General features: G+C 38.3%; 1 protein-coding gene across 1 annotated transcript in view; it reads right to left on the reverse strand.

Moving 5' to 3' along the window:
• The window catches only part of TRPM6 (transient receptor potential cation channel subfamily M member 6), a 140,091-nt gene that overhangs the window by 63,748 nt on the left and 49,241 nt on the right, over nt 1-27,102 (reverse strand). The window contains 12 exon segments of the mRNA XM_082628121.1: nt 73-225; nt 4,575-4,803; nt 6,339-6,619; nt 8,411-8,545; nt 11,019-11,159; nt 12,971-13,024; nt 14,102-14,236; nt 17,247-17,347; nt 17,467-17,539; nt 19,584-19,707; nt 20,729-20,897; nt 25,451-25,622. Of these exon segments, the coding sequence (XP_082484247.1) occupies nt 73-225; nt 4,575-4,803; nt 6,339-6,619; nt 8,411-8,545; nt 11,019-11,159; nt 12,971-13,024; nt 14,102-14,236; nt 17,247-17,347; nt 17,467-17,539; nt 19,584-19,707; nt 20,729-20,897; nt 25,451-25,622 (1,767 nt within the window).

Raw genomic sequence — 27,102 nt, forward strand, 5'->3', positions numbered from 1 at the left:
AGCTTTGTGTCTGTGTATGTTTGCGTGCAGTCAATTCCATGAAAACCTAGTTCATTATGATATTGCACTAACCAGACAAGCACTTTCTTTGGGAGCGCTGCCATTCTGGTCACCGTTATACCACGTAAACTGGGAGTCCTGGGACTGGGGAACATGTGACATCTCTGCTTTGCTTTTAAATTCCAATGTCAAAATGGTGGGTGGGAAAAGAATACTGATGATGATCTTTAAAAGAAAAGAAAACAAAGTAAGTAGTGAGGGTTATACAAGGCACAAGTATGATCCAAATAAAGTTAAGATTTGGGTGTATATAAAATGTCAGATCCATCCCCAATTCAGTGGATATCCTGATTGTATACATACTTTCCGACTTGAGAATTCCAAATCTAGAAGTGTCTCCCTCAGAAATACTCATGAATCCAAGCATGTGTAGATAGGGATGTTCTTTGCATGGCTATTTGTAATAGCAAAAAATTAGTGTCAACCTGAATGTCCATCTATAGAGGGAGAGCTGATGTGAGACAACCTAACAGTGGAATACAGTCAGCCCTTCATATCCGTGGGTTTCGCATCCACAGACGCAACCAGGTGTGGATTAAAAAAAAATTCCAGACAGTTCCAAAAAGCAAACATGAATTTCCCAATCATTGGCACCTACTTACATAGCATTTATATTGTATTAGATAGTATAAGTAATCTAGACGCAAAAGTTATATGTAAATACTACACCATTTTATATAAGGGATTTGAGCATCCACGGATTTTGGTATCCTGAGGGGTCCTGGAACCAATCCCTTGTGGATATTGAGAGACAACTGTACTATGAATCATTGAAAAGACAAAAGCAATTCTGAATATAATGAAAGTTACATTGTTAAGTCTAAAAAGAGCAAGTTATAAAATAATATGCACAGTGTAATCCCATTTTAAAAAATTAAAAAATACGATGCATATACATATATGCATTTGAAAGTTTAAAATACATATACCACACTGTTATATGTTATAATACCCAGAAGCATGGCAGTAAGAAGTATTCTTTTTCAATGAGCATATTGCTTGAATAATTCTTTAAAGCCACTAAGTAGTTACTATCATATAAAACACATGAAAATTTATTCATATTATAAAATCAAGAATATAAAAACATACCAAGTCACCTTCTGTTAGATGCATCTCCCATCACACATATATTTTCTCTGCCAGTAAAACCCAAGATAGAAATCTAGACATCCATAATTTTTTCATTCTATTGCTCACATTCATGAATTTATTTATAGTCTATTTGAAAGAATTTTTATGTTCAACTTGTATTGGCCTTTCAGAGTAAAGAGTTTAGAAGATTTACTAAATATTGTGACAATCATCTTGGTGAACATTATCTCTTTCAAGCTAAAATTAGGCCTAGTATTCTGGGATTCAGTGAATAAAGGTAAGATTAACCCAGACTATATGCCACTCATGATTAAAGAAATTAAAGTCATGTCCTTGTCGACTTCATTTTTTTTATGCTGAAATGACCTTTTGTTGTTTTGTTTTGTTTTTTTATAACATCTTTATTGGAGTATAATTGCTTTACAATGGTGTGTTAGTTTCTGCTTTATAACAAAGTGAATCAGTTATACATATACATATGTTCCCATATCTCTTCCCTCTTGCATCTCCCTCCCTCCCACCCTCCCCATCCCACCCCTCTAGGTGGTCACAAAGCACAGAGCTGATCTCCCTGTGCTATGCGGCTGCTTCCCACTAGCTATCTATTTTACGTTTGGTAGTGTATATATGTCCATGACACTCTCTCACTTTGTCACAGCTTACCCTTCCCCCTCCCCATATCCTCAAGTCCACTCTCTAGTAGGTCTGGGTCTTTATTCCCATCTTACCCCTAGGTTCTTCATGACCGTTTTTTTTTTTTTTCTTAGATTCCATATATATGTGTTAGTATACAGTATTTGTTTTTCTCTTTCTGACTTACTTCTCTCTGTATGACAGACTCTAGGTCCATCCACCTCACTACAAATAACTCAATTTCATTTCTTTTTATGGCTGAGTAATATTCCATTGTATATATGTGCCACATCTTCTTTATCCATTCATCTGTCAGTGGACACTTAGGTTGCTTCCATCTCCTGGCTATTGTAAATACAGCTGCTATGAACATTTTGGTACATGACTCTTTTTGAATTATAGCTTTCTCAGGGTATATGCCCAGTAGTGGGATTGCTGGGTCATATGGTAGTTCTATTTGTAGTTTTTTAAGGAACCTCCATACTGTTCTCCATAGTGGCTGTATCAATTTACATTCCCACCAGCAGTGCAAGAGGGTTCTCTTTTCTCCACACCCTCTCCAGCATTTGTTTCTAGATTTTTTGATGATGGCCATTCTGACCAGTGTGAGATGATATCTCATTGTAGTTTTGATTTGCATTTCTCTAATGATTAATGTTGTTGAGGATTCTTTCATGTGTTTGTTGGCAATCTGTATATCTTCTTTGGAGAAATGTCTATTTGTTGTTTTGTTTTAAAGCTTGATTTCCTGTGAAGGTTCTCTGGACTTTTCCCAGCCTGATTAGATTGGTTTTTTTGTGTGTTTGTTTTCTTTTCAGATGTAGAACCCAAAATACATGCACTCTTCCAGGTCTGGAAACACCATAGTTTGCAGGCACAATGATATTACACTAATTAATTCCTAACCCACTTCCTGAAAAGGCTCCACATTCTTTTGCCCTTGACCATTGCAGAACAATTGCCTTGTGAAACAGTATTCAATGAAATCAATATTCCATTTCCAAGGAACAGGTCAGTCTGTTCTCCAGAAGCACTTAAATGAGTTTTCCCTTCCACATAAAACTCTACAAGGTCTTCCTCCAGCCTGCATCCACATGGAATTAGTCTGACCAGGACTTTTACATTTGCAAAAGTGTTCCCAAAACTCACAAGCCAAGCACTGAGGAATTAGGATCCAGGCACGGAGAGCAATATGGTCTACTGCAACTCAAAGATTTTAAGTAGCTAATCAGTCTTCTTTGTCAACTCACTATGTTTGGGGGCAAAAACATTTAGTCTTGCTTCAATTAAGCCTCTTTGTTGATATAAAAATAAAGTATACAAGGAGCAAAAAGTTATTAAGTTCTCAGTAACAAGGATTTCTATTCAACTAAAGTATGTACAGGACAGAACCATGGAGAAAATTATTCCTCAAAATCCCAGCTATCTATACCCCCATCTCACTCTCTGCACATTTAAAAAGAGTTATTGCCAGCACTTGTGTAGCTAGAGGTGGACCCATTTACATCTCTGCTTCATCATTTCCAAGGCTGAAATCGAAATAGATCAAAGGAGAACTTCTTCTAGAAACAATTGTTGTTTCTCCAAAATTTTGTTAAAGAGGAATCTATGTGAAATAATTTCTGGTTGACATTTCTCTTGTTTCCACAATCTCATTAGTGGAATTAAAATGTACAAGCTCTTTTATATATTTTATGTCATATCTTTTATTTGTTTATGTTTTCTATAGTTTGCCCACCAAAAAAAATGTTTTTAAAAACAGTCATTCTGGGCTTCCCTGGTGGCACAATGGTTGAGAATCTGCCTGCCGATGCAGGGGACGCGGGTTCATGCCCCGGTCCGGGAAGATCCCACATGCCGCGGAGCGGCTGGGCCCGTGAGCCATGGCCGCTGAGCCTGCGCGTCCGGAGCCTGTGCTCCGCAACGGGAGAGGCTACAATAGTGAGAGGCCCGCGTACCGCAAAAAAAAAAAAAAAGAAAAACCATTAAAAAAAACAGTCATTCTATTTGGGACACATCATACTTTTAAGAGCTCTAAGAAGAATAAAATTAAAATATAAATTATAACCTTGTGTAGCTCTTAATGATCATGCTTCATCCCCTTTTTTTTCTGTTTCATAAGCTATGTAATTCTTAAGCATGACCATAACCTAGAGCTTTTTAGGCTTAGGTTTGATGTCAAAAATTAAATGCCTTTAATAATTAACTAAATTACTCTTGATAATTCAAGGTGAAAGATGAGGCTAAACCATAATGGAATACAAAATTTGGAGATAGTTAGTGGTGTGAACAAATGTGTTTGAGGGCAGCTTTATAAAATAGCCATTTATTTCCTGAAACATCACATTAGATGAACACAACAGAAATTGCTAATTTTATTTAGTTTACCATGAGTTAGTATTTTTAAGCTGAGAAAATTTTCACTAAAAAGTCTCATATACTTCTGTTATAATTATCAGAGGCAATGGTGTTTACTAATAACGAAATCTTGTTTATGTTTGTACATGCTTTTAATTTCTTCTAACCAGCTTCTCATGAGTATGCCTTTGTGATGGATGGAGCTGGCACAATTATGCCCATTTTTTAAAAGAAACTGTGGTAGTGGGAGATAGCGTAATTGTCAGAGGTTCCACTGTGAAGATCTCAGCTCATCTGTGAGAATCAAAGACATTAACTAGTTTTCCTGAAGGTAATCTTCTGGAGCAAGGGGAAAATGAACTCAAGAGTATAGACCGCAAGAGTATAGACTAAACTAACGTTAAACTCTATAAAGCAAGTAAATATACCTTTAACCAAGAGTTTTTCCTCATTTTCAGACGCCCCATCCACATATCTGTCAGTAGCATTTGGGTACAAGTATGTGAAACAAAGGGCCTCAACCCTCCAGAAACAGCCAGTTTTAAACAGGTAGAATTGCTCCAGTTCTTGAGTTCATAGGTCAACAGTTTCATGGCCATTCTTTCATTCTGTTTGAATGCCTTCTCCAACACATCCAGGGCAAGCTGGCCAAACTGTCTGCAATGACACAGTGGTGAGTGGCAAAAATAAATGCAGGTGAGAGCCCCAGAAACATTAAAAAAGATTAGATATGAGACTCAGAAAAGACCAAGACAAAAGAGGGAACAGTAAAATGCAGAAGCTGTTTAAAAGGGATTGCTGCTCAGGAAATGGATTGTTCTCCCTTTCTTAAAAGAACACAACTAGAGGGTTTCCACCAGGAGTGCCTGAGCTATCCATGGGGAGAAGTGAATCCACGCCACAAAGCAAGTTGTGTATGGCTTGATGTGGGGCTCCCTGATAGTACCTAATAAAGAATGTTTTGACAGAAAAGATTGTTCAAAAACTGAACTAGCATTTAAGGAAAAACTGTGGAAACTCCCTCCGCCACTCCTTTTTTTTTTTTTTTTTTTTTAAGATTTTAGGGGGCTTCCTGGTGGCCCAGTGGTTAAGAGTCCGCCTGCCGATGCAGGGGACACGGGTTCGTGCCCCAGTCCGGGAAGATCCCACATGCCATGGAGTGGCTGGGCCCGTGAGCCATGGCCGCTGGCTGCGTCCGGGGCCTGTGCTCCGCAATGGGAGAGGCCACGTCAGTGAGAGGCCCGCGTATCCGAAAAAAAAAAAAAAAAGATTTTAGGGACTTCCCTGGTGGCGCATTGGTTAAGAATCTGCCTGCCAATGCAGGCTCAAACAGGTTTGAGCCCTGGATCGGGAAGATCCCACATGCCACAAAGCAACTAAGCCCGTGCGCCACAACTACTGAGCCCGCATGACAACTACTGAAGCCTGCGCGCCTAGAGCCCGCGCACCACAACGAAGAGTAGCCCCCGCTCACGGCAACTAGAGAATGCCCGTGCACAGCAACAAACACCCAACACAGCCAATAAATAAATAAATAAATAAATTTAAAGATTTTACAAAATACACAGATGACTTAAGTAAGAAACTAGAACTGGAGACACCCCCAGGTGATCTTCTTGGAGGTTGTTTTCTCTAAAAAGTAGACACTGTCATTCTCTGGAATTTTTTAAATCAAAATGATAAATTAGTTTCTATTAACTCTAGCTTGCTTTCTTTCCCCACTACTATAATGCTTCAGTAAATCAAAAAACCAAAACATTTCTAACTTTTCTATCTTCTACCATCACTCTCTGGTAATTTAATATATATTTATTTGTTTTCCTGCCTGAGCTGCACTTAAAGAACAAATTTTACTATAACTTAGTATCAAAGAGTTTGAGAGTTAGGAGGGACTTCCAAAATCATTCATTGAACATTTTATAGTTAAGAAACTAAAGTCCCGAAATCTGGTCAAGTGATTTGACAATTAGTAAAGAGCTGGACTAGGACTAGAACCCAAGTCTCCTGACTTGAATGCCACCTCTCTTCCTTTTAGTCCTTAAAATACCTCAAGACCCTTATTTATGGGAGAGTCCATGAAACACATGGCTATAAGTCCACTCATCTTACAAGTTCTAAGTTGAGGGAGATAAATGTGTCTAACCATTCTAAGAACTGTCGATGTTAATATTAGGTAAAGGGAGAACTCCTACTTTGAGTAATTTTTCAGCTCTTCTGAGGCATCATCAACCATGTTGCTCTCCTTGGCTTCCCGGGCCATTGCTCGGTAGAGTATACAAGCAATTACTGCCTTGACTGTGGCCTCCTCTCCGTGCTGCCAGAAGAACATGGCCATCTTCTGCCTTTTCATTAGCACAGCCCAAACCAGCAGGTCGTTATAAGGATAAATAAAGCCAGTAGAGTCAGGGTCATCTGATATATTTTGTTCTTCTTTTGACTTCCTCCTTGATTTATGAAGGGCTACAGACTTTTCCTGTTAGAATACAAAATAGGAATGGGCGTCCAAATACTCAAATGCATGATGTTCTACCTGACAAAACACATCGGGTATCTTAAAAATATTTTTAAATCACCGAAAAGAGATGGAAATAATAATAGAACTTTATAAATCAGAAACCAAAATTTTGGCCTTTTTTAATCCATTTCTTGTTGCATCTAATAATTCCAGGGTCCCTAGGCTGAGATACCTTAAGTGCACTTAACACAACTTAAAACACTATACCTTTGGAATAGAGCCACTAACTATACAACAATTTTCAATTTATCAAGGAATGGGCTGAAATAACATATTAGATAAATGATAACTATTAAAAAAAAAAACCTCTAACCTCACCTTACAAATAGATTCATTATCTTCCTCCTAGAAATATGGCACTAGTGTTGCCAACATTCATACAAATAGATTGGTTTTAATTTTGCTTTCCTTTATTCTGACTATATTCCCCTAGTGATGGTAATAAGTAATAATGAAATACTATTCTCTACCTGGTAAAAACACCTTTTACAGCTCATCTCAAAAACCATTCTCTAACCCCCATAGTCTTCTATATCACTTTGTATGTATCTCTCTCTCGATGCTCATCATACTGCACTGTGGTTATTACTTTGGGAGGGAGGGTGGGACCATTTCTCAGTCATAATTACAGCTTCTCCAACACACCTGCATCTCAAATTCAACCAAGTGCCCAAAATACTGCCTGGCAAATAACAAGATTCAATAATTATTCTTTTTTTTTAACATCTTTATTGGAGTATAATTGCTTTACAATGGTGTGTTAGTTTCTGCTTTATAACAAAGTGAATCAGCTATACATATACATACATCCCCATATCTCCTCTGTCTTGTATCTCCCTCCCACCCTCCCTATCCCACCCCTCTAGGTGGTCATAAAGCACTGAGCTGATCTCTGTGTGCTATGCGGCTGCTTCCCACTAGCTATCTATTTTACATTTGGTAGCATATATATGTGAATGCCACTCTCTCACTTCGTCCCAGCTTATTCTTTTTAATTAAAGGAGATCATAGCAAAAATAGTAACAAGCTTCCTCTATTTCTATAAATGAAGGGAATTTATGTTCATTGATTATGACCAACGGTAATTTTATGAAATATCTTTTCATTTTAAGAGCTATAAAAAGCAAACCTCTTTCAGCCAACATAGGAACCATTTATATGGAAACTCTTAAACAAAAGCATTCACCCCCAGAGGAAAGTGGGATTGAGGTAGTAAAGGGAGGGGGGCATAATACTGCTCACACGCGCTCACATGCACACACACAGTCATAAATACATTATCATTGTTATACTGTAACATTAGGCCAAAATTATTTTTTAGAAAGCTTCAAAAGGGAGAAAAGAAGATGCAAGAGGACAGTGTCAGAGAAAAGAAAGCAGAAGAAAACAGTCACCTCCAATTAGCCTTGGGGAAAAGAGGAGGAGGGTGCAACGTTGGGCTAATGATTCTATTTTTTAGTACCATCCCATGGACTGCCTTCCTGAGTCAACATCTGGACATGGTAGAGGTAGGAACAAGGAAGGCAGCCTGAGGTGCCAGCCCTGGCAAATCATTTACTTGCTTGTCCTGGGCGTTTGCTCACCACTGTTAGAGAACACCTGTATTATGCTTTTGACTTGTGCCATCTGTTTATAGTACCTGTAAATGATCCCTCTATTTGTATCCCCCATTCTCAAACTTTAAATGAAGAAAAGATCTCAGTCTTTAAGGACAATTTTCTTTTCAAATCTAAAATAAGTAACTGGTACCTTGACTTTGTAAGGTTGGGCAGTTCTAATGAACTGGTAATGCAGTGTGCTTTCTGCAGATTCATTTCTATTTCCTGAGCGGCATCTTCGGTGAAGAGGGGGCTGGGGAGGGCTTTGAGCAAAAGTGGTCACTTGCTGGAATATGTTATTTTATTTTTAAAATAAAACAAAAAGGGAAAAAGATGATTATAGTGGTAACAATTAACATTTTATTTCTAGACAACAATAAAACCAAATATAATATTGTGTCCTATCAAATAACCAATGGTTCTGTCTCTCATCCAAGATTAGTAATTAATTACTCCTCCAACAAGAGCCTCTCAGGATCCCCTTCTTACTAAGCACACTTTTATTTCCTAACATCTTAGAGAACGTGTCCTTTTGCTCCCTATCATATATCTGCATTCCTTTTCTCTGTGGAAATTCCATTAGAATCAATCGATGTTCTATACCTGAAACAAGTTCAGAATAGGCAATAAAGATTCACAGTTCTGATAAGAAAAAGTTCCCATTCACAAACAGCTCCAAGGTTAAGCTTCAGTTAGAAAGTTACGGAATTTTTCCAGGTGTTATATCACTACTGGAATTCCAGTGGCTAGGCCCAATAACAACATAATTAATTGCTTGGCAGCATGAAGCTTTCATCAATGAAAAACAAAAACCAACGAGAGCATTCTTAAAGGGACTGACATAAAATTTCCAATACAAACCGTATTGGGAACTTTGAACTTTATTTTACTTATTTATTAATATTTATTTATTTATTTTATTTGTACTTTATTTATTTATTTTTAGTTTGTGTTTTACAGATATAAATTAGATGTAGAAGTAATGGGGTCCAACTTTTTAAAGAAACTACTCAAATTATTATCATTATTATTACTGTGATATAGAATTAATAGTATCACTAGTAATACTAATAATGACTATTAGTATTAAGCTACTCTATACCCTCTATGTACCAGGAATATGGGTTTTCCTGGGTATTCTAGGTATTATTTTATTTAATCCTTTTGATAAGTTTATGAAAGGGGTATTATATTATTCCCATTTTAAAGATAAGGAAACTGACACACAGAGAGGTTAAGTTTCTCACTCGAGATTACACAGTTACTAATGAACAAAACTAAGATTCAGTCCCAGATCTCTCCGACTCCAAACCATGTATTTGTTAACTGCTATGATCTAATTTACTAGGAAACACAACTCTGTACTCCTTCACTAGAAAATAATTAGAGAAATGGGCAATTTCCTACCCATTTCCAGAAAGGGCATTAGAGGAACCTGCCTAGCATGCTCCCCACTGGGCTGCACCAAGGTCACAGTAAGTCCTATACCTGCCACTGGTAATCTCATAGCAAGGCATATTTTGTTTACATGAAGGCATTGATACCTCAAGTGTATCCCTATGCCTGTGAAATGCCAATAAAGAACATTTTCTCTTTGAGAGTTGGGTTTCTTTTGTTTTGTTTTCTCATTCCTTAAAGCCAAGTTGGGTTTTCACTTCACCTCATTCTTTAAAAATAAAGGTCAAAAGTAGCTTGAGGGCTTCCCTGGTGGCACGGTGGTTGAGAGTCCGCCTGCTGGTGCAGGGGACACAGGCTCGTGCTCCAGTCCGGGAAGATCCCACATGCCGCGGAGCGGCTGGGCCCGTGAGCCATGGCCACTGAGCCTGCGCGTCCGGAGCCTGTGCTCCGCAACGGGAGAGGCCACAACGGTGAGAGGCCCGTGTACCGCAAAAAAAAAAAAAAAAAAAGTTGCTTGATATTCTAGACTCTTCATGTGATCTTATCCCAAAGTAACTTTCCAGTGTCATCCCTCACAACCTTCTGGCACTTGTCCAGTGACAAAGGTCTTCTTGTCACGGCAAAACCATACCATGGTGTCCACAGCACTGTGCCTTTAACTGTTCCCGCTCTTCTCTCAGCCAAAAATGCCCCAAACTACCTTTTCTAACACTTTCATTATCCCCTAATAAGAACTAGGCTCTTCAGTGTACTGATCTGTACTGGCAATTTTAAGAAACAAGCAATGTTTTCTCTGCTAATCAACTAACCAGCAACTCTAATTTTACATTCCTAGACTTTCAAAAATATGATGGAAAATAAAATACGTATAATATGTATTTTCACATGGTACATTCTGCATGCATCTTCCAATATAACCCCTAGAGACTTGTTCCAAGTTTGTCATCTCCAGGCTATGTACTATTATGAGTTATAGATATAATCCTATTAAGCTTTCCACTTCTGTATTTTCAAAAGGTAAAGAAAGATAAGGAAAGAACCGGTCATCTCTCCCTCTAACCCTTCTCACCACATACTTCTGTGTCAATACGGCACATATTATATCCTGTTTTGTACTGTGGCTAGTTATTCATAAATCTGTTTCCTCTAAAAGTTTCTAAACTCCTGATCTTTATATCCATCCCAGGCCAGCATGCCGGCACTTAGCACAGTAATTTACATGCAGCAGACATTCAATAAATGTCGATAAATAGCATGTCCATTTTGGAAGCTCTTCCCATCTAAACGTCCCGAGCCATTTTTCTAAAAGTATAACTCCTAGGAATCCTTAATTTTACTAGGGTACTTTTCAATTATGCTACCTTATGTTTTCTGTAGAGGTTGCTGTAGAGGGCTCTGAAATTTTTTCTGGTATAGCTGCTGCGATATGCTCTACCAATAAGGTATTCTATCACCAGTCCAATGTCAATCAGCGTTATTCTGTAGCCTGAGAGAAGGGCATGCTGAAACAAAAACATGTAACACGTAACTGTCAGTTCTCTTTTTCTATCTCTTTTGCCATGTCACTAGAACATAACCAAATAAACTGCAAAGAGGGAGACTCACACTCTTCAGCCCTAGAACAATGCTTAAGACTCACAAATGAGTTATCACTAATAACTAAAACAAGAACAAAAACAACTGATCACTTAATATGGCAGTTACTGATACAACCTGGTTGTTCAAATGGGAAAAAATTCTTAGCCTTAAGATGTTTTTAGTTTCATAGACATGGAATGTCTGCTTTTAAGAGCTCATTTCCTCTCTTTTTGTCTCTCATGCATATACACACTTTAGAATAAAATACATTTAAAGAGAGTACAAAAGATTGTTTTTAGCTGGAAATGACAGAACCACTACAACAAAAGTATAATCACTGGAGGATATGCTGGAGGGTCCAAAAGTAACACTAAGTTAAATCTTAAGCTTCTCTATTGAAATGGCTGTAACACTTTGCACCGTGTTGACCAGATCATACACAAAACAAGAATAGGGAAGGAAGTACAACAAATAGAAATAAGGAACATGAAGCAGCAGAGCAAAATGAGATTTCAAAATTCGAGGCTGTACCAAGACCAGCGTCATGGCTGGTAGGGGCCTGAGTAGCGGGTTTCCAAGCACATGGGCCTAGGCCAAATGAAAACTGCTCTGACCCCTTAAAGGCCACCACAGTGCCTCTTCATAAGTGTTACTTCTGAGCTGCCATTCATAGCACACTTTTAAAGGCACAGAGCGCTGAACAAGATCTTTGAAATGAACAGATTGTGAACAATGTTCCCAAAGCTTTGAACAACAAATAAGGTTACAGATATAAATAAATGCAAATAATTTAATTTCTCTCTTTCACATTCATAATTCACTTTTTCCAAGGAACACAAATCATGCTCTCATTTTGCTGCTAGTTAAACACATATCTAACTATTTCACTCCTTTTTCTTCAGTTTACCATGACAGAATCAGAGTTTAAGGAGATAATCTAAGGAACATCATTTGACCCAACATAAATCAATGCAAGGTAAATTTACGTTGGCATGGACACTTTTGCTTACTGCTAATCTGCCAACTAAATGTCCTCCTCCAGTCCTTTTACTTCCACCAAATCAACATAATCAGAAAGCCCACACTCTCTCCATCAAGATATTAGACTTCAGAATTAAGGCAAAAAAAGTCTGTTAAATTGGAAAGTTCTGGTAACTAATGGGGGATCAGAGATGATTTTAAGTCTGACTTAACTCAAAGTTCAATGAGAATACCATGAGCAAAATATTAGCAAAGGTATAGACCAGTAGGATCCATCCTGGTTCCCTAGAACAATGTTTAGACTCACCAAGGAAGTGAGAGCCCCAGAGTTATCACTAATAGACAAAACAAGAACAAAAACAATGGAATCACATACCAGTCCTTCAATAAAGATAACAGAACCAGGAAGTTTCTCTATTTTCAGCAGGTATTATTATCATCATTGGCAATATTGTTGTATCATGTTAAGCTGAAATTCTGCTTGGAAGTTTCTATGTCTCCAATTCATGTTTTATAAGAGAAAATAATTATTAGCTAATGCCACTTACTTGGTGGGTCAAATCTTTTAAAACACAAATTACAAGAAAAAATATGAGTGTGGTTTGGTGATGAAATTGTTCGGTCACAGGTAAAGAAGGTAGGTAATTCACTAGAAAATCCAAGTCTACATTTTACAAAGCAAAATCTGGTAACACTTCACCACAAAGCTAAGACAATACCAGAAGAAATTTGTACACCTTCATAATTAGGTTACCTGTTTTACATCTTGGACAAGATGATGCAAGAGCATATTGGTTGGTCCTTGTTTCTGTAATAAAGAACAAAAGGAAGAATTTTAATTACCTTTTAATTACCATGTGCTAAGGAGAAATAAAAAACCTTTATTTCAGAATTCATAAATAATCCAGAATACTGAAAACTTTCTTCAACATCTTTAGTAATGAAACTTAAGCCAAATTAATTCTAAGGAAGGTATTTCCCAAGAGAAGATGTGATTAGATTGAAATATTTTTCAATGCAAGATGTATATATCTAGGAAGTAAGGCCTTAATTAACTTTGTGTGGCAAGAGGCAGAAATAAATTTTAACTAATCTGTAACTAACCTTTATTACATATAAATCACACAATTACAAATTTCATCACACAATTATATTCTACCAACGAATATTTATTGAACACTTACTACATTCATTCAAGCTACTGAGGGATTCAATGAAGAATAGAAGTACTTTCTTCATAGAATTTTTACAATCTAATAGAAGAGAGTGGGACTTACACTAAAAATAACCAACAATAATGAAGATAGGTATGTTCAAAAGAGTGGCAAATAATCCGTATTATAGGGGCACTATAATATGTGAATTGGAATAATCAAGAAGATAGGACTTGAACAGAGCTTTAAAGAAAGGGTAAGATTCAAAGGCAAGGAAGGACATCTCAAGAAGGGTGCTTGGCTTAAGCAACTGGTGTCTTTACAAGGAATAAGCCAGTCTCGTTTCAATAAAAGGTTTACATAGGAAAATTGCAGGAACAAAATTTTAAGTGTCCTTAGGTTGAAATGCTTCTAATTACTCAATAAAAGCAATTTGTTCTTATTCACATCTTTGGCTTTAATTATGGTCTTACTATCCTATTTTCTTAAATTAGTTTATGCTTCTGTTCTGTATAATTAATTAAAATGGGAAACACAGAAATGACTATAGGATACAATGGATTTGGTAAGAAAGTTTCTTCTTTGGTTGAAAAGTCTGTCTCTCTATAAGTTATCTTTGTACATGAACGTTGAAGGAGACTTGATCATTCAAGATATAGTTTAAGCTAAGTGTTAAGCTAATTAATAAATAAATCTTAAGGAGGTGACTAATGAAATGTTCCAGTACTCACTGTATTATAGAGCTCTTCCAGTCGGGAGATGGTAAGAAAGCGATGGAGGTTCATGCCATATTCTATTAAGAGCTTCACGAAATCCACTCGATCCATCACCAAAGCATCTAACATTGCTTGTTCTAGCGAGCCAGGCTTCAGAGGGCAGAAATAAGTAAGAGATACAGAGAAATTAAGAAAGTATAAATAACTAAAGAATTACATGTATTTGAACTCAAAACTATACAGACAAAATAATCATAAAATACAATCTTACTAAGAAATGTTCAGGACCTAAGTGAAGAAATAACAAATGGTAAACTGAAGGCATAAAAGACCTCTTGAATAAATGTGTTCTTGGATGAGAAGATTGACTGTGGTAAAGATCTCAATGCTTCCCAAATTAATGTTTGAATTTAATGCAATTCTAATAAAAATCCAAGGTTTCTTTCCCTTCCTTCTTTTCCTTCTGCTTCTTTTTCTTTTTTTTTTTTTTTTTTTTTTTTTGGTAACTTGGCATGTTCCCATTTAAACTATACCCGACTTCTGGGTATAATGGCAAATTAAACACACTCATCTACTTTTACTCCTACCTAAAACCCCACTAAAATTATAGTAAAGGGTTTTTTTTGTCTTTTTGTGTTTTTTTTTAAAGAAATGAATCCACAAGAACAAGGAGGTCAAGAGTGAAACATTTTAGAAGTTGAAAAGCAGATGGTCAAATGGTAATTGACTTAGCAGTCTCCAGAAAGCCAAAAAATGGAAGTCCCTAGAAATTGGAAAAAAGTCAAGAACCAAACAAAATCTATGCCACAGAATTCTGACAGCATAAATTGCTAACATTGGGACCTTCCCACTCATCTTCCCCTATTGATTTCCGTAACAATAGGAACAAGGCTTTACCTTCTAAGCAGAAGATTGGAGGATTTCTCTCTGATATTGTGATGAATACAAAAGAAAATATATGAATATGCTAACACTTCAGGTTCCCCAACAAATGGGGACAGCCAGATCACCCTACTGTGAAGCCCAAATCTACAGGCTCAGAATTTCTAATGAGCTTTCTTTCCTCCACACTTAAACAAAGAGTCCAGGACAAACAGACCAAAAAACGTCAACCACGAGGAATCAGACAATACAGGAAGAAGAAAACTTCAAAAGAACTATCATTAATAGCTTAAAAAAAACAAAAGAACATATTATATTCAGGATGCTAAGACCTAGGGTCTGTCATACAGAGTGAAGTAAGTCAGAAAGAGAAAAACAAATACCATATGCTAACGCATATATATGGAATTTAAAAACAAACGATGGTACTGATGAACCTAGTTGCAGAGCAGGAATAAAGAGGTAGACATAGAAAATGGACTTGAGGACACGGGGTGGGAGGGCGAAGCTGGGGCGAAGTGAGAGTAGCATCGACATATATACACTACCAAATGGAAAACAGTCGGCTGGTGGGAAGCAGCAGCGTAGCACAGGGAGACCAGCTTGGTGCTTTGCGATAACCTAGAGGGGTGGGATAGGGAGGGTGGGAGGGAGGCTCAAGAGGGAGGGGATATGGGGGCATGTATATGCATATGGCTGGTTCACTTTGTTGTGCAACAGAAACTAACACAGTATTGAGAAGCAATTATACTCCAATAAAGATCTATTTAAAAAAAGGTACATGTACACCTTCCCTATGACCCAGCAATTCACTTGTAGAGAAATAAAAACATATGTCCACAAAAAGAAAATAAATAAATAAAAATTAAAAAAATAAAAAGACAACAAATTTGCTCTCAGGAATTAATAATATGCTACCAGAAACAAAAAGCTACATACAAGGCGTGAAAAATTAAACTTGAGGAAATCTACCAAAGAAAAGATATAGAAGATAAGAGGAAAAGATAAGATTAGAGGAGCAGTCCATAGGTCTAACATTTAAATGGTAAAATTCCTGAATGAGAGCAGAGAAAACAGGGGAGGAAACTCCCCAGAAAGGAAACACATGATTGCCAAGTTGAAAGCAAGTGCCCAGTGTAATGGATATAAAGACTCCTAACGATGCACATCATTGTGAAATCTCAGAACACTGGAACAAGAGAAGATTTTTTTAAACTCCCAGAGAAGAAAGAAATGGTCATAAACAAAGGATCAGAAAACAGAACGATTTTTACTTCTCAACAGTACTGCTGGGTGCTGGAAGCTAAGCATTCAAAATTCTCTAGGAAAATTAGTTCCATCTTGAATTAAAATATATCCAAACATATAAGGCCTCAAAATTTTTATCTCCCATACTCCCTTTCTCAGGAAGTTACTGCAAGCTACACATCATCAAATAAAGGAGTAAACCAAGAAAGAGGAAAACAGGGGATACAGAAAACAGGCGTTCTAACAAAGGAGGGAATCTCCAAGATGACGAAGGATGACAGCTCAGCACCAGGAATAGCAGGCAACCAGTCCAGATTGCAGCAGGGAGGGCACAGACAGAAATGTTAAGAGCTCTCCAAAATTAATCAGAAAACAGCAATATGACTTATTATTTAGAAATATGGAGATTTATAAATGTCAGAACAGTCCAAAAATGTCAAAAGTGCTTGGCTCTAGTGATTAGCAGGACAGGGAACTACTGTCTTTTTGGTAGCTTTTTAGTACCATTTGATGTTTTAAACAATGTGCACAAATTAGTTCAACCCCAAACTAATAGACCTATGGTCTGGTCACAACTGTAATTTTTTAAAAATGAAATGTTAACGGTGATTAGCATTAACACTACGAGTAATCTTTCTTCTTCCTGCTTTTCTCTGTTTTCACTCATTCCTATTTGTGAGCATGCATTACACTTTAATGCAAAAAAATAAGATAAACTTTAAGTTTTGAATAACAATATAAAAATCTGCCCATTGAAAAAGTAAATAAAAAATCCTTCCATCTGTCTTTCCCCCGACTTCCTTTGTCAGCTTCAATTAGGCTGCAGAGCCAGAGGAAAAAATGTTTTCAGGGAGGCAAAGTAGATGAGAGAAATGTCTCAGCAATGGTGTGTACCCAGCATCAGAGATGCTACCCTACCCCCACATCCATCCCCAAAGCAACCTATCTCTCCTCCAATTCTCTCTTTTGTCCCTCCCTAACAAACCAACACACGACACAGGTCTTCCAAATAACTTCATTTTCATTATACCTTCCAATGTTGTCCATACATTAGGATATGTTTCTTGGCAATGTCCATCCTGTCCCAAGCCATTGCCAGATTTAATTGTTCTGATGCTGATAAATTTGTGCCTAGGGTAAAAGAAAGGAATCACATATTCTGTTTACGATATCAACATAAAAAGCACAAAGTGCCACAGAATGTGAAAAGAGGGAAGGAGGAACAATTGTAACCTTATTTAGACACTCACCCTTTAGCAGAGCTGTTAGGATTGCTAAATCAAGGTCCTGTGACTCCTCAGAATCAGCATCAAAAATGGTAATCTGTAACAGTTGAAAAACAGAAAGCCATACATTTTGGGGACTAGCAAAGAAATGCTTTCAAAAGTACCCACAAGATTTGCTCTTGAGCTAATGAATTAAGTGAAACATTCATCATTAATGTCAAAAATCACACAGAGTTTAAAAAAAATTCTTTTTTTTTTTTTTACTAATAAGAGAGAAAACTTTTAAGTAGGGTAATGGTGAATTGTACACATTCAGGGGATTAAAAAAAACTGAAAAATTCCAAGTATCTTAGAGGAAACATGCATGAAAGAACATTACTACATTAATTTACTATTCACATGCTATAATGGAAAGAAACTCAGTGTCAATTCCTCATGTAAAGAAAACCATTCCTCATTTTGAAAGAATACGAAATGAGATCCTTCTGTTCACCTAGCTTTAGAAACTAAGACTTTTGCTTTTTAATGAGAAATGAATCCTCAAGGATTTGTCATAAAATAAGTGAGGCAATTACAATGCACCCAGTGAGCAAGTACAATGGACAGTGAAGAAAGCCTTCACAACATCAAAGCCTCCAGTGCATCCTTGCATGTGACTGATTTTTTTAAGATAAATAAGGGCATTATTTATGATTATAAAAGGTCTTCTCCTGTTAAGGAATGTACCTCAATCTTTGCAGATGAAAATATATAGTAAAGGGACCTGTTCAACAAAAAAGAGCCAAGATTGCCAAGTTCTAGCCCCAGATATGCCACTAACTAGTCAGTCTTGGGTAAATATCTTAAAACCACTGCATCTCAGGTTCCTCACCCACAAGATGAGAGGAACCCACTAAATAATCTCTAAGGTCTCATAAAGATAGAATTCTTCTACAATTCACGCTAATAGCCCCTCTACCTAACAGCACCCCCCATGTGCCTGAATAAAATCAACGCTCAACTGTGCAGGAGTTGAGAACCTTTCTGTAACATGCAAAACCTTAGCTGCCTTCTCTAGTTCCCTCTTGATTATTACACCGCTCCTTGGTTACTCTCCTTGATGACAGAAGGAGACAAATATAAGGGTGATCCCTTTAATATATCCTTTTCTTAACCTACTGACTGTTGTGGGGAACATAAAATGTAGTAGACCATGCACAAGATTTCAACTCTGAGCTCCAGTTTTAGTTCTACTATTTCATAACTGCATGACTCTGGGCAAATCACTTAAATTCTCTTGGCTTCAGCTTCGTTATCTCTGAAACTGAAATAAACAATCACTGCCATATTGAACTCACTCATGGGGCTATTTCACATGAAAAAATATATTGGAAAGCACACCATTAATTGTAGACATGGTTGTTATTTTCGTTGTTACTAGGTCAACCAAAATCCCAAAGGGTTTTTCACATCTGTTTAGCCATGCTTAGTCTAGACTGAACTTGTTCAATTGGTTTTTTGAGGGAAGGTGCTTTAATATTACCAAAATCTTATATGATTTGGTCCAGCCTTCAAATTCTGGAAAGATCACTATGATATGACATATCTGCATATTTAATGTAACTGTCAGTTATATACTATCCAAATCACTGATAAAAATTTTGATCAAAGTACCCTAAAACACTAAAATCTTTTCCTGAATCTATATTATGTTCATAGTCCAAAGTTCGTGGCCTCTATTTTCCATCTGAGAGTTTATTCACATATTTCCATTGTCCAGTGCATCTCCAATGATCTCCTATAGGACATACTGAGGATACTGTGATAGAGTCATCTAAGCCAGCAGACTTGAGTTTATTTAAGACATGGAGCTGTTCCTTTACCCTCTGAAAATATTTACATGTAATTTTCACTAAATTCAATCACTTTTCTGTAATACTGTTATATTGTCTAAGTGCTTTTTCCCAGGTACGGTCAGGTATATGAAGCATGGTTGGAGGGCGGGAGGAAACAAGAAGTCACGTTTACTCAACTTAAAGGTCAAGTTCTGTAGAGCTATGTATAATCAAGTAAGAAATGAAAAAAAATGTGAAAATAAATATCACAATTGTTGAACATTAGCATTTTTTAAGTCAGTTGAGTCATCAACTCATCATACTCACAGAATCCCTGTGCACCATACACTCCATCAGAATTTGAAAAAGGTGCTTGGACTGCTTAAGACTAAAGTTGAAAGTGTTCTGAATCATGCAGATGATCTCCTCCTTCACTTGAGGACGCAGGGTCCTGGGAGAGAGAAATGGTCGTGACTTGACACAGTGCAGAGAAGGGGACAAGCCAGAAACATCAGTACAAGTACAACATCCCTGAGTCTGTCCCATGTGATGGAGAAGGTTTCTAAGGACAGTACTGCCAAGAGATAAATGAATGGGAAGGAAAGTGAAGCAGCAGCACCAGGAGAAGGCTGAATTGAAAGAGAGGATGGACTGATCTGCCATGCTCCTGGGAAGAATGCACTTGGGGCAGGGTTCTCGAGCTGATAGATTTCCAAGGGGCTGTGAATCTCCAGAAATTACGGGCGTAATATTCTTAAAGAATCTGACACTGCAAAACGAAAGAGAGAGGTGTAATAGAAGAGGAAGGGGGTACGGGGTGGAAGCAGGGCTGAAAGGGGAGAGAAACTATAAGAGTTGTCAGAGAGAAATAATAAGCAGTGAATGAATATTTATTAAGTAAATGAGTGGGGTCCACCTTTCAGTTTGTACGCACTGTATTTACTCACCTGGCAGAAATATCACGCTTTTGAAATTGGAAGAATCACCATGTGTATAGGGATGGATAGAGAAAAACTACCATCTTGTTTAAAAAGGAGAAAGAGTTAAAACTTCAACTAAGTACAAGATATGCGACAAAAATGTCAGGATGTTGATTTCCCCAATTTCTGCTATTTTTACTAACAGCAATTGAATTTAAAGGTGATCTGGGGCCACAGTGGTCTCCTCCCTCACTCCCCCTGGAAATCCTTTTTTCCTAAGCTCAGACAGGGCTCAAGGTCCTTGTTAGAGGCCGGACATTCTTCAGGTAAGCTAATAGCAACTTGCATCACTGGAGGGCATTTTGGTGTTGCTTAATAAATACAAAAACCACTGAAAAATGAATTCCAGTCTCAACCTCTGTCCTCTAAGATATCCAGAGAATTCCAGTCTCTGTCCTCTAAGGATATCCGGCCTACATGAAAGCAGAAATTAAAGAACCAAAATGGAAGAATAAAGAGCATACTTTCAGAAATGAAGACTCAACAACTCACCCTTCATCTGCAAAGTGTTTGTGGGTGAAGGCCAAGAGGTCGGCAGCCCTGCCTGTGCCTTCACACACCACCACTGGATCTTTGTCCTTCACAATCTCCCACACTGAGAGGATAACATTGGGACCACCTTCCACCACCAGCCCCACCACGGGCACTCCTTGTCTTGAGCCTATTTCAGATGACAAACAATATCAAATTGTTACAAAGGCACCCCATCAGCAATTCTGATTACCAGACACAAGTCTTTCAATTACCACATACATTTGTTACTTGCACTAGCTATTCTCTCTTCTTTGACTCAGGCTTGCTTAGTTCAAGGCCAAGCCAGAAGCTTGGACTTTAAATAAAAGTAACACAAATATGGTGAGAGCATCTTCTCCCAGTTAAAAAGTTACCTAAAGGCTTTTGGTAATTAAAAAATAATAATAAGTAGTAGTCTTCAAGAAACTAACTTTTAATCTTGGAAATTTTCCAACATATCTAAAAGAAAACAGAATGATATAATGGATCCCAATGTGTCCATCACTCATCTCCAAAAATGATCAAACTTTTGCCAGTTCAATCAACTTTGAATAGTGGTTATTTCTAAGAACAAGATGGGATGGGTAAACCTCAAAGACTTTTATATTTCAATTTATTCCATTTTTCACTATTTGGCTTTCTTATAAGACTACATATTACTTTATTAAAGTGAGGAAGACAAAAAAAGGAAAGACCATGGAGTCATTCTTTTAAAAAAGATATTAAGTGAACAAAGTTACAGAATGATATGCCCAGTATGATCCTATTTAAAATCCTATTTAAAAATTTAAAACCACAATATGGGTATATACTTTATATATACATATGCACATATCTATAACATGTTACATAAATAACCAGAAAACTCTGGAAGGATATATATCAAATTATTAATAGTAAAGAAGAGAGGGGAGGATTTGGGGAAATGTTGACTGTTTATTCTATAGATTTATTACTTGATTTAATTTTTACACCACATGTGTATTGATATATTTAAATCAATTTTTTTTTTTTCCCCAAGAGAAGGAAAATTGGCAGGCAACACCATGCTCACACCTGAGCGACAGAGGACTTTACTCTGGGCCCCATGTTCTACAGCGCCCTCCTCTGGCCATGTCCTTCCCCTCACAGTGAGGAGTCTATAGGGTCAAGGTCCAAGGAAAGCCTGTGCTCCCTCTCCTACTTACTAGATTGCCCAGGACCCCAAAATCCTTGCTTCCAGGGGCTGCTTGAACCTCTGCCCCAGGAATATACTTGTCAAAGTCAGAGGCAGCTTTGGGGAGTAGAAGAGAAGTGGATAGAGCTTGGACATACAGGCTGGGGTGTCCAGTTGACAACGTGTGTGAAGACTGGACATCGTGAGATTGAGCCAAAGGTGGGAAGAGAAGCAGAGAGTGACCTGTAGGCCAGGGGCCAAGGTGCTAGTTCTGTTTCATCTCCACGTTCTGGCTCAGTACTCCCAAAAATCCAGGACTCTGACCTCAAACCTGGCCTTCCTGCTACATGTACAAAAGTAAAAGGATTGAACATTATTCTCTTGTTGTTTTTGCTGGTTAGCTTGATTTAAAGCTTTTAAATATTTAAACAAATAGTATGTGGGTTTCCATGTGTAACCTTTGTCCTGACTGCACAAATGTTAAGGGTGGGCCTCTTAGCAGGCACCCAAATATCTCATTCAGTCTATTTAATGGCTTTGACATTATACCTCTTTCCTTTTCCACATATCTCCACTTCCTTATTATTTTCTCCCTATCACTAAAAATCAGATGTAAGATACACCAATTGATAGTCATAGGGTTCTTTTAACAACATTGTCCTATAAAAGCTAAAAGAAATGGTGACGATGGTTTATTAAGGCATAAAAGTAATAGAAGAAAATTTAGATGAAAATGTCACTAATTATAGAATTATTGAAATGGATGGAAAAAAATTTTTTAAGAGAATCTCATATCCTATATAATGATACACTAAGCAGTCATTAAATATGTGCTCAATTATGCTTACTGATATGGAAATACATCCATGTTTAGTGGAAGAGGAGGGAAAGCTACAAAATATATTATATGATCCCAGTGTTCATTTTTAAATGTTGCTCTGTGTGTACATAGAAAATTTCTGAAAGCATACAGGTGAAAAAGTTAACAATGGTTATTTTTTATAGTAAGATTACAGAAAGCTATCCCTTCCTTCTCTTCTGTGTTTTCTTTCTTTATCTGAATATGAGAGTATGTAACACTTTTATCATCAGAAAAAGAAATCAGTAAGGGTATTCTGCAGGAGAGGGGAAAATAATTCAATTTCTGTTAGATACATCTTTTTTAAAGCAATAACTAATCCTCACAAAAGTAAATATAAATATATTTATGATTGTTTTCTACAAAAAGGATCTTACTGATGCTACTAATTAAATTTGTTTTTAAAAAATCGTGAAGTTCTTTGCTGACAAATCTCATGAGAGAGCTGCCTCTACTCCTGGCTCCCAGTTTAGGCAGGAATACAACATTACAGCTCCAATGAAAGGCTCTTAGAATAGGCATCCCAGGAAAGGGTTCTATTCTCCATCAAGACTTGGATTATGAAGACATACAGAGCTGATCCTATTCTTTCCATCCTCAGAGGCTTACAGAACAGGAACTGACATTGGCCACATTTCAAAGGGATTTCTACAGCAACTTTATGAAGTCATCCTTTTTTTTTTTCTTATTTTTGGTAAGTGCTTTCTGCGAACATCAAGGATTTGCCAGGGACTCCAAGAAGCCCGGTTGAAAAGAAATGAAAGAAATCAAAAAAATATTTAATTATTGTCATTCCATCCAAGTAAATCCATTTATAACCACATCAAAGACAAACACAAATATGGCAGAAAGCCTCCCTAGTGAGCACAGGAGGTATGAAGATCAGCTTTGATATGTAAGAATTTTTGGCTTGGTGGGGTCTGTTTTCATTTGTCTTTCCTTTCTCTCTTTTATTCTTCCTTTCTTCTTTCCTTCCTTCCTCCCTTCCTTCTTTCTTTCTTGTGTGTGTGCATGCATACGTGTGTGTATGTGTGTGCGCGTGTGTAAGTGGTTTGTTTTTGCTGTTTTCCTGTCAGTTCTCCATAGAATAATAAATATTACCAATCTACTGAAATTGACTCTACATTCTCTCTCCATGGACAGCAAAACTCTCCAAATAAATCCTAAATTTTAAGAACTTTGAAAGTAGAAATATAGAATGGCATATGGCGATATGCAAGCTCGGGGCTCTTTTCATTCATCAGGGCTGTTTTCACAAATGGAAAATCAGCAGGAAATAAGAAAGACTAAGAAAGACTTTGCTCTCCTGGGACACACATCGTAGTGCTGCACAGAATCCCTGAGCACAGGTGGTGAGCCCAGGTCATCAGAGGCAACAGGACATTTCAGGTAATGGACATTTCAGAGCCCTGCAGGGCCCTCGCTTCAGGGATTCTCCTTCAGGGTGATCTCTGACCTGCCCTCCTTCTCCGCTTCTCTGTGGGTCTCCCTTCCCACTAGCCACCCCCACCCTGTAGAGGGCCACATACCTGCTCCTCTCTCCCCCTTCCTGACCTAAATGAGCCTCCAAACTTCATTCACACTAAGCTCTAAATGACTGGCAACAATTCCCAGAGTCCCTCTTCTACCCCCACCCCAACCAGCAGACGACCCCCTGTACCAAAGGAGAATAAAAGGAAAGAAAGAAATACATTTGTTGAGAACCTGTTATGTACCCAATACTATTCTGAGCACACCTAACATATTTTATCTTCTCTAATTCTCACAACAAAAGTTACAGGTAGACAGTTTCTTCTGTCTTGTATTAAGAGAACAATTTGACAGTCGTTAATTTCATTGCCCAAGGTCACAGGCAGTAAATAGGGCTTTGATCCATCTGACTTCACTACATCTGCTGCTTCAGGGAATCTGGGCCAAAAACTCAAAGGACGTTCAGCATTTTCCAGCCCAAAGTCAAAGGTTTGAAGAAGACTGAGCCTCCTGAGAATCTTCCTATTCCCTGGCATCTCCACTTAAAGGCAGGAGTAGTCTGTGGAAGAGTTAACTCACCAAAAGAGGCAGGGGCCACCTTCTGCTGCCCTGGAGACAGTCTCCATTTCTCCAGGCAGCATCCAGCCCTCTTCCTCCCTTTAAGGATTCCCACCTCTCCACCCAAGGACACTCACTGATTTTGCCCCCCACTCCTCCTCCTTAGCCACTACCAAAGCACCACTGCCAGCATGTCACAACAAACCTTCAAAGGTCCCTATTTCTAAAAGTCCTGATTTCAACCCCTTCCCTGACTGAAGCCGCCACACCCACATAGAAATATCTTCCCTGACTATCAAGGCTCATAGCCCGCTCTTCTCAGGCTAGTCTCTTCTTGGCTTTTCAGCCATCCACATTCCCAAATCAATTCTTTCTCTACTTTTTCCCTCTATCCATCCAAGCCTAAGGACTCCCAGAGACTCTGCTAAAGTCTCCACTCTGACACCTCCCCTCTGCTGTCCCGCAAGATCCCTTCCTCTCTTCTGACTGTCACCCACAATTTCATACCCTGCTTTCTTCTCACTGAGGGTTCACAGGTGTTAACTTAAGGCATGGGCCAGCTTGGACCTCTCTACCCTGTACAGATGGCAATGGAGCACCTTGCTCCACAGCAAGGCCCCCAGCCAGGACCTGTTGGTTGAGCCCCTGTGGTACTCACGGCTGTGTATTTTCTGCAGAGAGAGGTACTTTTCCAGGTTCCTCCTGAGCTTCATCTCATTGCCATACTTGCCCACGGTGCCATCATCGGACAGGATGAAGTGGGAGTGCATGCAGTTGAGTGTGGTGAGTTTGCTGAGGGGGTTGCCCAGAGTCTGGTACAGGCACACCACCTGCGAGACAGTGAGGACAAGAGACGGTCAGAGCTTGAGATCCTTGCCGGGCCGACTGCTCCAAAGGCCTGTTTATGTACTACAGAGTTCCTGTCCAGGTCAAAAAGTAGTACTTGCTACCAAGAGCAGTGCTTCTCAAGCTATCTGCAGTGAAGAATCAATTTGAGTTTTCTTATTTATTATTTTTTTATGGACAGATAGGTAGTCCCCTAACGCATGACTAGTATGCGGCTTGTACTACATGAGACTCACAAGTTCAACAACACTCACACACACAGCAAGATAAGCATGCTTACCATATGCTTGGATGTCACAGCACCGTCACCTAGCTAAAAATGGTTCCATATATTTATTTTCAATTTCTGTACTTACCTTGTCTCAGATCATTAAAAAACAGTTCAAGGATTCAAGGATCTGCATTGGTACATAGACTGCATCACTATCCAGAAACTATGCCTTTTAATAGATCTATTCCAGAATAATATTTGGACACTGACTTTTTTTTCTCGTATTCCAAATGAAGTGAAAAGTAAATGGAGATGCATTCATTCAATATAAAATATCCAGATCTTCATTAATATTTGCTGATTCTTCTATAAGCTACTCCAATTCTCATTTGTTTTTAGAGAGGAGAGAACAGTACAGTCATTGGTACCTGTGGGGGCTTAGTTCCAGGACCACTCGCAGATACCACAATCCACGGATGCTCTAGTCTCTTATATAAAATGGTGCAGTATAGTCGGCCCTCAGTATCCCCTGGATCCGTGGTCGGCTGAATCCTTAGGATCCACTGTCAGTTGACTCCTCAGATGCGGAATCCACAAATAGGGAAGGCCAACTGTGTCTGGAGTCAAAGGGCCCAAGTTCAAGGCTAGGCTCTTCTACTTTCTAACTTTAACTCTGGGTAACATCTGCTTCCTTTCTCAGGCTTATTTTCCTCATGTATAAGTGATGATAATAATTCCTATAGCAGATGGTTGCTGTGAGGCTTTAAATAAATAACGGGGGTTTCCCTGGTGGTGCAGTGGTTAAGAATCCGCCTGCCAATGCAGGGGACACGGGTTTAAGCCCTGGTCTGGGAAGATCCCACATGCTGTGGAGCAACTCAGCCCGTGTGCCACAACTACTGAAGCCTGCACACCTAGAGCCCGTGCTCCGCACGGGTGGCTCTGAAGCCACCGCAATGAGAAGCCCATGCACGGCAACAAAGAGTAGCCCCACTTGCCACAACTAGAGAAAGTCCGCATGCAGCAACAAAGGCCCAACACAGCCAAAAAAAAAAAAAAAGAAAGCAAGAAATTAAAAAAAAAGAAGAAGAAATAATGGATGTAAAAAGCACTACAAACGTTACAAACATTAGTATTTAAAAGTTACCTTTATAATCCCTAAGCATGACACTGGGGCCAGAAACCAAAAAGAAAATGATTGATAGATTTAACACATGGAAAGATGTTCATAAATGATACAAATTAAAATCTGG

Source organism: Mesoplodon mirus (genome assembly GCF_964341445.2).
Source record: "Mesoplodon mirus genome assembly, chromosome: 1".
NCBI lineage: Eukaryota > Metazoa > Chordata > Mammalia > Artiodactyla > Ziphiidae > Mesoplodon > Mesoplodon mirus.